This window comes from Ipomoea triloba, chromosome 15 (genome assembly GCF_003576645.1).
Source record: "Ipomoea triloba cultivar NCNSP0323 chromosome 15, ASM357664v1".
Taxonomy (NCBI): Eukaryota; Viridiplantae; Streptophyta; class Magnoliopsida; order Solanales; family Convolvulaceae; genus Ipomoea; species Ipomoea triloba.
In genome coordinates this window covers 19,952,033-19,965,104 of record NC_044930.1, presented here as the reverse complement: position 1 = coordinate 19,965,104, position 13,072 = coordinate 19,952,033, and the positions used below count along the sequence as shown (strand labels likewise).

At 38.1% G+C, this 13,072-nt stretch overlaps 2 protein-coding genes and 1 long non-coding RNA gene across 3 annotated transcripts; 1 reads left to right on the top strand and 2 right to left on the bottom strand.

Annotated features, from left to right (window-relative positions):
• Nucleotides 1–3,462: 3,462 nt before the first annotated feature.
• LOC116005834 lies at nt 3,463–5,038 on the top strand. Its single transcript, XM_031246071.1, has 3 exons — nt 3,463–4,072; nt 4,126–4,463; nt 4,571–5,038. The coding sequence occupies exons 1-3, from the start codon at nt 3,463–3,465 to the stop codon at nt 5,036–5,038; spliced, it is 1,416 nt and encodes a 471-aa protein (XP_031101931.1).
• A 1,237-nt stretch (nt 5,039–6,275) lies between these two features.
• On the bottom strand, nt 6,276–8,667 carry LOC116006558. The gene is made up of 2 exons (XR_004095159.1): nt 8,613–8,667; nt 6,276–8,464 (listed from the first exon to the last, which is right to left on the bottom strand). It is a non-coding gene; the product is annotated as an uncharacterized LOC116006558 (long non-coding RNA).
• A 578-nt stretch (nt 8,668–9,245) lies between these two features.
• Nucleotides 9,246–12,594, bottom strand: LOC116006557 (cytochrome b561, DM13 and DOMON domain-containing protein At5g54830-like). Its single transcript, XM_031246988.1, has 2 exons — nt 12,400–12,594; nt 9,246–12,303 (listed from the first exon to the last, which is right to left on the bottom strand). The coding sequence occupies exon 2, from the start codon at nt 12,253–12,255 to the stop codon at nt 9,562–9,564; it is 2,694 nt and encodes an 897-aa protein (XP_031102848.1). The 5' UTR covers nt 12,256–12,303; nt 12,400–12,594; the 3' UTR covers nt 9,246–9,561.
• Between the last annotated feature and the right edge of the window lie 478 nt (nt 12,595–13,072).

Genomic DNA, 13,072 nt, shown 5'->3' with positions numbered 1-13,072 from the left:
AGAAGCAGCATTCGCCAGAGATATAATAGACCAAGATGAGGTAGAATCGAACAGCTGGATGCCCAGATGTTGGGAGAAACCAGAGGAAGGAGCTGTCAAGATCAACTTCGATGGTTCATCTAATCCCTTGTTAAACTCCGCTGGCTGTGGTGGAGTAATTAGAAGCTCATCGGGTGCATGGCTAGGGGGCTTTGTCAACAACATAGGAACATGCCCTCCCCTCCAAGTAGAGGCATGGGGCTTATTAAGAAGTATCCAACTGGCGAACCATATGGGTTTCAGAAACCTTATTCTAGAAAGTGACTCAACAGAGCTTGTTCATGCAATAAGGGGGGGTCTTACCACAAACAGAGTTATACACAATTTAGTGAAAGCATGCAGACACGAACTCCGAGCCGCAAGCGAATGGAGGATGGTGGCAATTCCCCGCAAAACCAACACAGTAGCAGACCAGTTGGCAAAGTCCTCTAGGTTCTATCCAAAGGGTATCCATCTACTGCAACAGCCACCAAGAGATGTTCTCAATCTTTTAGAACTTGACATGCTAGGATGCCCCGCATGGCGGTTTATGTACACAAATGGTTGACATGTCATTTGGGTTTCCCCCTTCCAAGTTAAAAAAAAAAAACTTAATGAAGTTAAATTATTCAGTAAGATAGGGTTTAATGTCTGAGGCTTCGCTTCACTAAATAAGATCTTTCTTTTCTTATATTAAAATCTAAAAAAAAAAATTGTTATAAGTTGAAAGCTAGGCTATTGAATTTGAAGTTAGATTATGTTATTACGGATTAATTTATATTGTGACATGCAATCAACTCTTGCGGCAAGTAATTTTAGTATTTTTATGTTAATAGTAGCTACATAATCACCAAGCCATCTAGCCACATAACAGACTTAATGGTTTAACTATCAACATTTTTAATTTTACTTAATTGCTTTGTTTTTAATAGTACAAGGATTAAATTGATCAATAGCAAGCCCAACATATAATTAAACCCTAATGCTGCCTCCCTTTACTTTCTAAAACAAAAAGCTTTTCTATGCTGCTCAACTTCGGCTTCCACCGCCGGCCTCCGGCCGGAGCTCTAATGGAGCTTTGAGCCGACGGTCTTGGTCACCTTCTACGTTTACTCTCGATCTTCTTCTGCCCCGACCACCGTCGCAGCTCCGTCCGCCTCCGACCACCGCCACAAATCTATCTTCTTCTTCCGTTTTCTTTCCCTTTGAATAAAATAATAGTAGGTAGGTATTGGGGTTTGTGTTGGTAGTCTTGAACTCCCAACCCTACTTTGGCTTTACCACTTTTTATTTTCTCTATTATTGTGTTTTCCTCTCGTTACTTTCACGGGCTTTTTCCTCTCGTTACTTTCACGAGCTTTTCATTATCATTAGTATGAATCGTTTAGTTTGGTTTCGGCAAGTGTTGATCTTATCCTGGGCAAGCAAAAAACAATGATGATGAAGACCCAGATCTTTGATGAAGCTTTAAGCTCCTTGAAGGAACATAGCTTCCTAGTTATGAAACAGTCTGCGATTCAAGTTTTCTATAGCATAATTAGAAAAGTTGTTTCTATGTCTGACTGTAAGGAATGGTTTACCATTTCATTGATCGTTGATGTAAAAGTTTTATGTTATGCGTTTACCTTCAAAAAAAAATTGATCAATCTTTATGTTGAACATTTTATAATGAGTTTTTACCCATTTTGGTCCCTTGACTATTACCTTTTATCAATTTTACATTTTGACTTTTAATTTCACCTAATGTGATCCCCTGACTTTAAAAAATTCCCCTATTTTGGTCCTCCGTTAGGTTGGTCGTGAATCAAACGTTAAAATCGAGGGTATTTTTGTCCTTTCGCATGATTGGCGCCTTTGTTACCTACCTTGACCGAATAAACCCAATTAATCCCCAAATTAAGAACATACACGAAACAAAAAAAAAAAAAAAAACCCCCTAATTTCAAAAATTTCGCAAAATCTTCGACAAAAGCAGTGAACAATTGGCAACGAATTCATGGTGATTCGAAGGGCTGGGAGTGCGAACTTGCCAATATATGGTACGCTATAGCTTTTTACTTTGTTTTTTCTGCTTTTGTGTCTTCGTTTGTTGAAGGTTAGTGTATGCGTGTATGTGTATGTATGTGTTTTGTATGTTGTTCAGTTTGTGTCTTTTATAGGGTCAAGTAAAGAGGGGACCACTGAGTATTTGTGATACAGCCCAACATAACGAAGATCCATTAAGTGTATCAATTGGGCCAATCACAAGGCCCAAGTCCAAACAATTAAGGCAACTCTTCATTGGTTATGTTCAAAGATGGTGGAAACCCAAGTCAAGCCCAATTGCAAAAAATGAAGAACTCAAGGCTTTTTGTAATTGTTTAAGTGCTCATTTTGGGAATTAAATTAGGCCCAAATCAGCCCCATTAGTTTTGGTCATCATTATTTTAAATTGTTTGGCATGAAAGAGAAAACAGTAGTTTGTATTTAGAAAGGATTCCTTAAATCCCTTTCTAAATAGGACTATATTTACTTGCTTTCTAGATTAGGTTTATGATTCTTTTTCCCATTGTATTTAGGATTATAATGATGTCCCTATACCTATAAATAGGGCACAATCATATCAGTCTAAGGCACGCTTTCATTCAATAAAATTCTTAAGTTTTTCTTTACACTTGTGTAAGAAACCTTATAGCTAATTATGGACTCAATTAGTGGCTAGTCGTGGACTCAACTAGCAAATTGATTTGTGGACTCGAATCAATCTTCCTTTCTTCAACCTTAGATTTAGGTGTGTGGACTCGTTCTTGAATCGAAGGAAACTAGATCCGACTCTAGTTGATTGAAGATTGCATCATCGTGGTACTTGAAGCTACAATGGGATTCTTCTAAGTCTTTGAGGATTCGAGACTAAGGGTTTCTCATGAAGTCTAAGGTATTTCGATCCATCTCTATCCTTACTTTGGGAGTTATCTTAGGACAATACTCCATCTTTACTTGAACCTTTGACTAGGTTCATATCAATTTGGTATTCAGAGCCTAGGTTTATCTCATAATCATTACAAATTTGGTTCCCTAGGTTTCATAAAAAAAAAAAAAAAAAAAAAAAAAAAAAAAAAAAAAAAAAAANAAAAAAAAAAAAAAAAAAAAAAAAAAAAAAAAAAAAAAAACATCATTCCTATTATTATTTAGATGGTTGAACAGGTTCCAAACCCACCTCTGATGTTAGAGCAAAAAATAGATGCTCTAGCCTTTGCCATAGAAGGGTTAAGCACTCGAATAACTAATCTGGAGCAACACCATCAGCAAGTGGAACCGCCAATGATATATGGCCAAAATTTATAACTTGTGACATGGACAACCCTCATTTCAGTGTTGGGATGACATTTGGGCAAAAATCTGAATTCAAAGAAGCCATAATCAATTATGCTTTCAAAGATGGGAAGGATATAAAGATTGAAAAGAATGATAAAGTTAGGTTTTATTGCCAAGTGTAAACAGAGTGGATGCCCTTGGTCAATAACCCTAAGATGGATAAAGGATGTCAACTGTTGGAGGGTTACAACATTCACAAATACACATGATGGTTGCTTTTGGGTGTGGGAGGATCCTACTGTTATGGCCAGTAGACTAGCTAAGAGGTGGAAAAAGGACATACGTGGGAATTCAAAATGGACACTCAGTGAGTTTAGGGAAAGGGTAGCCACTGATGACCACTTCCATATCACCTCAAAGGTTGCCTACAAGGCTATGACAATGGCTAGAGCTTCTATTGATGGTGAGCTAGAGGATTATTTCAGGACGTTTTGGAATTATTATCTTGAGATTCAAAGATCAAATCCAAATACAACTTCTATTGTGAAGATGAGTGAGTATGTAGAGGAAGGAGGGAAGAAGAGATTTCTAAGATGGTACATCTGCTGGGAAGCTTGTAGGAATGGTTTCCAACATTGTAGGAAAATTATAGGGGTTGATGGTTTCCATTTAAGATCCAAATATGGTGGCTATTTGTTGACAGCTACTAGCATGGATCCCAATGATGGGATTTTCCCAATTGCTTATGCAATGGTTGAGGGTGAAAACAAAGAATCATGGTCATGGTTTTAGCTTTGCTCAAACATGATTTAGGAATTGAAGTTGCAGCAGAGAGTGAAGTCACATTCATATTTGATAAGAAAAAGGGGTTGATTCCTGCATTTAATGTGGTTATTCCAAATGTGGTTCATAGATTCTGTGTGAGGCATTTGTATGCAAATCTTAAGGTAGTAGGCTTTCATGCTAAGGCAATTAAGGAAACCTTGTGGGCAGCAGCAAGAACCACCACTGTGAATTCCTTTAAGGATGAATTAAGGAAGATGAAAGAGCTTGATATCAATGCATTTGAGTGGTTGGAAAACAAACAACCATCAGAATGGTCATGCTCACACTTCACATGTTCTGCCCTGTGTGATATTCTGGTCAATAATGTGAGTGAGTGTTTCAATGTTATGATTGTTAAGGCTAGGGAAGCACCTTTGATTAGTTGCCTTGAGATACTTAGCGTCACCTTGATGACAAGATTATTTAACAACAGACAAGAGGAAGTGAATGGTCGAGACCTATTTGTCCAAACATTGTGAAGAAAATTGCAGTTGAAGAGAAGTTTGCAGGTGGGTATATACCATTACAGTGTGATTTGAACTTGTTTGAGGTGAAGAATTGTCATACTGGTGAGCAGCACCAAGTAGGTTTGGGGAAGAAGACATGTTCATGCAGGAAGTGGGATTTATCTGGAATCCCATTCAAACATGCAATCTGTGCAATATGGATGAAAAGACACAATGTGTTGGATTATGTAAATAGCTACTACTCAATTGAGAATTACTTGAAAGTGTATAGATGGAGCATCAAACCAATGGCTGGTCCTAATGAGTGGCCTCAAACTCATAGAGAGACACCACCTGAGTACAAAGCTAAACCTGGCAGGCCAAAGAAACTGAGGTTGAGAGGAGCTGATGAAACCAAAGGAAAAATCAAATCACAACTGATGGGGTCTATATGAGCAGAAAGCATGTGATTTTACCCTGCACCTTGTGTAAAAAAGAGGACATAATAGTAAAAAATGCCCTCAAAAACCTGTAAGTGTTTTCAAATTGTTTTAGCTACTAGCACATGCTTATTTACATGCAATTGAGTCCTTTAAATTGTTTGCAGAGAAACCCTCAGCCACAGAGGAATATGGCACAGGCCATTCCAATACCATTACAAGAACTGGTTGATGTAAGTTATGCATTTCATTACAATACACTTACCTTATACACTTGCACATTGCTGACCTATACAAAAAAAAAATGAAATTAAATAGATCCCAATTCAAGATGTAAGTTCAGAAGTTGCTGAGGATGAGGCTTTGCAAAATAAAGTACATGTTTTTTTTATTTTTTAAGGTACATGATTGTTTATTTATTAATTTTTGTTCTCTGTTTTCAAAAGGTCACTGAATCTGCACAAGAAGAGATATCGTTGCCTCCTGAGGAAGAGATGCTATTACCTACACAAGAAGATATACCATTACCTACACAAGAAGACTTACCATTACCTACACAACCTCACTTTGAAGATGATGAAGGCCATAACAGTGTTGAACAAGGTCATGGTGTCCAAACAAGCTTTGCTACAAATCCCCCTCCCAGAATGCCTAAGACACTTGGTCTAACAAAGAAAAGGAAGCCTGTTGCTCAGGGAGTGCAGAGGAAATATAGGACAAAGTCTTCAATGACTTATAAAGACAAATCTGGAAATGCTAAACAACCCATTGTAATTGACTAAGGGCTTAAATTGTTGTAATACAGGGGACCACATTAGGTGAAATTAAAAGTCAAAATGTAAAATTGAGAAAAGGCAATAGTGGACCAAAATGAGTAAAAACTTTTTTATAATAATATAAAGACAAGGAATTACTTAATTTTTTATTTTTGCATAGCATGCTCATCAAAATAGCGCTAAACTCTTTCTTGGTGGCAACTAAACTCACATTAATAACATGAAAGGATTGAAAACTATCTATTGACCTTATTAATTTGAATCGATCAACTTTGGATAATTAGATTGGTTTGTCTTTTTGTGATCCTTTGTCAGTTGATTGACTAGGATCATAAGATAAACTTCACTCATTATGCATTTTCAAATAGCAGATGTGGACTTTCTCCGTAAATTAAAGAGCAATTACTACGAAAATATTAATACTGTTAGAGGAAAAAAAAAAAAAAAGAGAGAGAAAGAAGAAACTATCAGCTCGGTTAAGCATTCATGGGTGATGTACTTGCACATTCAATTTTCTTGCTCTTTACAATTGGGGTTTTACCACTCAACTTTTGAAGATAAAGTAAATACCATCAAAACCAAATTATTGCAGATGGCAAACTTATTTGTAATGTGCAATATCAGAGCACCTATAAGGGACTTTGATCTTGGAGGGATTTTCCCCTGCAATGTTAGAGAAATGAAACGACAGAATATGAGTGATAAACAGCATAATAGGGTGCTTTAAGTTAACTGATATTAACAAAACTAAATGTGAGATGCCACCAAGCAACAAAAAGGATTTTAAAAGAAAAATCACAAAGTTTTTAATTCGGCATATCTCCCATGTATTCTGGGATTGGACTAGAAATAGAGCAATTTCTCATAACTCTGATTTGGAAAGTGCTTTAAACTACATAAGCATCAAAGAGAAGATTTGATTTCTAGTTACAAAATGAGCTAATACCCGATTTGGTCCCGACAATGTTGATTTCATTGTCCTCTGTGTTTATTCCTGTTAATTTTCAAGGGTATTATTGAAATAGTAACCCTACATGACTACATGTTATAAGAAACCCCCACAGGCGATCTTCTTTAGCTTAGCATGGAGGCACTCATGTATAATGGAGGATGATATCATCACTGTTTTGGACAACATTTCCAGGAAGCTAACAATTTCCTTTGGGCATTTAAACTCAAAGCTCCACTGGTTGGTCTTAAGAAGAAAAGAAACAACTACATGCAAGGAAAAGACGCTGGAAACAGGAAAGATTATATCAATGAACTGATTAGAATAAAGAACTAGAAGCTTTTCTACTCGCTACGCTACACAGTTTTAGCTATGGGGATAGGCCATTTTTGCTTCTCCTTTTTCCCTTTCATCTTAAGCTCTAAGTTAAACCGTTAAAGTGATGGCACCGCTTCTGTCTGCCTTGACGGAGGAGCTTCTAAAGTGACTGCCTTAGCCATAAATTTTGCTCAAATTCTTATTTTCCTGTGAAGTCATAGTTGAATTACCTTAGATCCTTCAATGGTGGTAAAACAAACTAAGGCTAAGAAAATATTGCATATGGCTAGACAAGTACACTGTACACCCCCAGATTTTGATAGGAAATAATTAGCTTTAGAACATAAGAAAGGGTTTGAGGGGTATTGATGGGCAAAAACACCATGATTAAGAGAAGCATTTGTATTCATCAGTTCATGCTGAGAAGATGGGAACAATGCCATTCTCAATCCCATCCCTCGTTTTGTGGTAATGTTGGACTGATATTCACCAAAGGTGACTTGAAGGAATCAGTGAAGAGGTTGCAAAAAACAAGGTTCGAGCCCCTGCATGTAAAGATTGGTAAAATTATATTTTGCCCTCACTTTTGACAGTCAACAAACAGGAGATTTAACTGAGGACAATACTGGGTAACAATTGCATAGTCAGGGATTTAATTGTGTACAATTGGATGTTGAGGACTAGGTCAGTAAAATCAGCATTGTCGTGGGACCAAATCAGGTGTTAAGTATTAACTCTGACAAAATATAAGTGTATTCTACGCACAATGTTTTAATCTTTTCCATGCCCTGTAACTTTGGGAATTGCAAGCTTCCTCCTCTTAAATGAGAAATTTGCCTGACAAGAACAATGCATGTAAACATCTATCAAATTGAAGTTTCATTTCCCTTAATGGGATTAGCTCGTTTGTCAACGTTCAGGTATTGGGATTTAAAGGACACTTAAAAACAAGACTTAATTTGCTATGATTAACAAGCAACACAGATATGACAATTAGAAGCAAATTTGCGCTCTAGCAATGTGCCACGCATGTATCTGCAACAAATTTGGTAACTCTCTCAATCAAGATACCATATGCAAACCATAGCTTATCATTAAATATTATCATATGATTCTTCACCAATACTCACAATGTTGTCAGTTCTGTCCAGTTACCAATAAAACTTGGAACTCTCATCTATCTTAGATGAAAAAAGAGCCAAAATCGCAGGTGGCAGGTTTTCACCACATGAGAGACAATCACAGAAAAAGAGGTAAAAGGAAATACCTTATTCTTTTGATAGAAATCCCATAGTTTCTGTATCATACTTTATTCTTCATGACCCTCACAAGACGAAATTAATTCAGCAAAAGCCACATCTTTACAGTATTGAAGATATACCAAATCTTGTGCATACTCTGTAAAGAAAGAAACTTAATCAATATTCTTTAAATTACAATCATCTCAAGCACCAAATTAGATGACAAATATAATAATCATATAATTATGTATAAATCCATATATATTGTAGATAGATCATTAAAGGGAAGAACATATTGTAAATACCTTACAACTTGGTGACAACCATGAACATTATACCTCTGCAAGTCCCTCCCAGTCTGTGAAGACATAGAAACCATCTTCTAAATTTGCATACTTTTGTCACCAGAAAGTTAACAATAAGAAGAATCAAAGTTTCTCCAATTTCTTTCTCACAACAACAGAAGGAAAAAGGCCCCATCTCCGTATGGATTGAATTCAAGAAATGAACAGCAGCAATTTGAAAAAAATGTTTGGCCTAGCCTCTCTGTCATGCACTATATGGGTATCTAAAGATTGAACAAAAAGACAAACTACATAATATGGGTATTCTTTTAACATCACAAATAAATCCAGGAACAAAAGAAGTCCCCAAATTTCTTACACAATTCAACGTAATCAAGAACTCAAAATGAGAAAAATAAATACTAATGAACTTAGAGCAAGAAATCAAAACAATATTGTCTTCCCTGAGGTAGCACCTAGCATTCTTCTTGTTTTTGCCCATAGTCATAAGATTCACATTCATAAACTAAACAACTTCTTTGGAAGAAGTACTTTTTAACCAATTACTTTCATGGTATTGATTCTACTTGAAAATATTAATCATCCATAAGATGAAATGCAGGACAAAGGAGAAAGGCTAACAATCAATAACGGTTGCAAGAACAGCTCTTGGTTCAATATAGATATAACCTGAAGAAAAAAGACCAGTGCAGTCTACATATATTCCATCCTAAAAAGTAAAAAAACATTTCTTTTTCTGTGACCATTTTCTTTGTTTAGGGGTAAGGGGGAGGGGATGTTGGACCAAAATGTACTTTTGGCAGCAACACACCATCAATAATCATTTGGAAATGAAAACGGGGGACAAAGAAGGAAAATAAAAATTGGGTTGCTGTATACTGAACCATTAACAAGTGCCAAAATTAGTAGTGGTGAGTGCAAAATTTACAACAAATCTACGTGTGGATCTCTATCTGCTCAAGGGTTCCAGCTGAACTTCCATTCTTTCAGAAGAGTGCAACTCTTTCTCTGCAGCCCTGCTTGGACTCAGTAGATCAACATCCTCCTCTTCACCATTACCCAACACCCAATTGCTTCTTCCAACTGCTCTATCCCGTATTCTTTTCTTTTGACGATACTCCAAATACATCATTGTCAAAGCACCAATGAGAAACCAAACAATTAAAGCCCAGATGAGTGCCCTGACATCTTCATCACCATACCTGTCTCCTAAATGCTTCATTCCACTTATAAGTGCAGCAATCCCAACAATGATGGCACATCTCCCAGTGACAACATGGACATACTCCCAAAGAACTCTTTTTGATGAGACCTCCTCACCAGTAGAAGGCTTCTTAGGTCTCAAGTATGCATTCACTGGTTGTGCAATGACAAGTATTATGGCAAGTAGTCCAAACTTAACATGTAGTGAGTTGAATGCAAAGCCCCGAAGTTCAGCTACAGCAAAAAGAAAGCCAAGGAAAACAATTGCTAATCCTGAGTACTGCAAATAAACATGAATCTGGAACCAACCATCTCCCTTGACATGTTTTAAGTATCTGGCAGCCAGAATTCCACCTGGAAGCAAGATACCCCAGGCTAGAAACATCATGAATCCATGTACAGCTAATACTGGCCGTAAATCCTCCTCTGCCTCTGCAGAACCACGCATAAGCAGCACCCGAACAGGCCTACTGCTTGTGATAGAATGCATATTTCTCACACTTAAGTGGCCCTCTGACCATTGAGCACCCATGGCCCATACAACTTTGAGTGGGCTTGTAGGCTCAATAATGTTTTTGCACTCTGGCCTATCATCATGATCGCATGATGGAAGAAATGGGCGGGTAAACTCCATAGTTATGATGCCATTTTCTGACCTGCATCTAACATTTGTCAAGTTCTCATGTGTTGGATGAATACTTGAAGAATCTCTTCCATCTATCCAATACGTGCTTACCCTTGCTTTTCCATCATCATCAATCCAACCCACATAAGCATAGCTATTCACCATTCCACGACCAAATCCAATTGCTAGATAACCACTCTTTTTCTCACCCCGAGCTGCCATAGATATTGAATTTTCTGCCAATGTCCAGAAGAGGGTAACCTGTTGGTCATCCAAAACAACACTGCTATTGTACATATCTGGTAAACCACCATCAACTACTTCAACTTTCCAACCCATTTTCTGTGTATAAACAGACTGATAGTAAACTAGGTCTGGTGTGTTACGGTTAGGAGCCCAAGTCATTTCTGTAGGACTGGCTTGAACTCCTTCTGCTTCTGGACCCCCAAAATATATTGTCTCAGATGCATTCCTCAATGTTGCATTTCCACCAATTGGGTCAGAAGTAATGTAAAATGCCACATCATGCCCAGCTTGTAGAGAAAATGTTATTGGAACACCCCTCTCAACCCTGAGAATAGGTGCCTCTTTCTTGTTGATGTAGAGAACTCGTGAAGGATTCGGTGGATTGGGGTAATATACTGCTGGACCTGCTGTAACAATAAGAGGTTCCTTTTTATCAGCAATTACAAGATCTTGATCTTGTTTATCATCCGCATCAAGAGGTCCCAAGCAATCATTTACATGTTCTGAAATGTTAAGGGTCAAGTGTCCATATGTACCCCCATGGTTTTGAGGAAGATAGAAAGGGCGGAGACTATCAGGAGGCCTTATCAACCCTAATGCCCATATAACTGTCATTTTATCCTTTGGATGCAATGGAGAATCATACTTCTTATCATCAGATTTCAGGGGCCTCTTATACCTAATAAACGACACACCATCCCTTCTGTGACCATAAACCAACCTTGTATTATTTACTGATACTTGATCAGATGATTTGTATAGAGTATCTGGACAAACACCCTCAACACTTCCATCCTTGCTAATCATGCATTCACTGTACTTTGAAATGAAAAAATCATCAGCAAATGGCATAGCATCATCCCTGAATCCCGTGACCGTCACATCACTGCCAAGCATAAACTTAGATGAAGCATTAGGTTTTGCCCACCCAAATGCCATATAATTAGCAAATGGAATTGCAGCCTCTAATCCAATATCAATTGAATCATCATCTTTATTTAAAGTCCACCTAACCCTATACTTGTCAGACAAGAGTTTGCAATTCTCCAACATTGTGGGCTGCCCTTTTGTGTGAACTGCAGACCCATTCACATACACCATTGACGGAGCCAGATAGTTAGTCGAGTTTGTGGAATTCCCCAGTACAACGTGCCCAAAATCCGAAGCTGTAGGCAGATCCCAAACGGAAACAACTTTAATACGATCCCATGTCACGTTCTTCCTCAGCCTCACAACAAAACTCTCGTTCTGATAGGTCTTGTTCAAAATCTGATCGGAAATTACAAAACCCTTGGTGAGATTCTCGAATTCTTCTCCGACAGCACCCCACCAGCGCACATCAGAACCCCCCAGCATATCGAATTCACTAACCCTAAAGGAGCAACCATCCTTCACAGTGAGTAGACCACGCAGTTGATGCTGCGCCATGGAGAACTGATACGTGTAGTTGAGAAGAGAGGTGTTCCAGGTGTTGTGGCAACCCGGTCCAGGATCACAGCAAGAAGGTGGAATGAAACAGAGAACAAATCCAAGAAGAAGCAGTATGCATGAGAGTCGAGAAGGTCCCATAGGAGGAGATCCTAGAGACCAGATCAGAGTGGTCGCGAAAACAGGGCCCTGATCTACGCCTGCCTGTATTGAGTATGCAAAAAATACCACACCGGGTTTGCGAGATTTGGACGCGAAAGGAAATGAGAGAGGCAGCGAAATTACCTTGAAGACAAAGGGAAGGAGGAGAAAGGGGTGTCGCAGCCCCGGAGGAGTTTGAGTGCCTTGGTGGTGGTGTTGTGGAGAACACGGTAGTTTGAGGTTGACGAAGAATGCACAACTGGTTTTTTTAAAGATTTGATGCTTTTAGTTCGAGGAGTTCTTGGACTGTGGTGGGCCAGGCGGACGATGGACGAAATGTCGTTAATTTGAGTGTAGCGTTCGTTTGGGCCTCATTGCTCTTTGTTTAAGGGAAAATGCTTAGGCTAACCGTAGGTAGCATATTACGGCAATTTATATTGTACACCCTGTACAAAACCACGTCGTTTTGGTCATTTTAATTAACAATTTATTTTTCTGAAAATCTCATATCCTGTTTCGGCCGATCTGTGTATTTATGTTAATATTTTGTGTATTCTTCGAAATCATTCTGTGTATTGTAGACTACGATTCTTGTATTCATGTTAGGGGTACTTAAATATAGGTTGTGGTGTGTTTTGTATATTCGAATGTTAGGAGGATGATTTCTATGTAGTTGTGTTAATATTTTGTGTATTCCTTCAAGTCATTATGTGTATTCTAGACAAGGATTATGTGTATTTTCTGAAGTCATTCTCGTCCACCGTCCACTAACATTCGAAACGACGTCGTTTTGGATCACTATGGACCCTGGTCCACG

Coding starts and splice junctions, on each gene's coding strand:
- LOC116005834 (XM_031246071.1), top strand. CDS start 3,463: ATGATAAAGTTAGGTTTTATTGCCAAGTGTAAACAGAGTGGATGCCCT. Junction 4,073..4,125: donor TGCTTATGCAATGGTTGAGG/GTGAAAACAAAG, acceptor AACATGATTTAG/GAATTGAAGTTGCAGCAGAG. Junction 4,464..4,570: donor GTGATATTCTGGTCAATAAT/GTGAGTGAGTGT, acceptor ATTTAACAACAG/ACAAGAGGAAGTGAATGGTC.
- LOC116006557 (XM_031246988.1), bottom strand. CDS start 12,255: ATGGGACCTTCTCGACTCTCATGCATACTGCTTCTTCTTGGATTTGTT.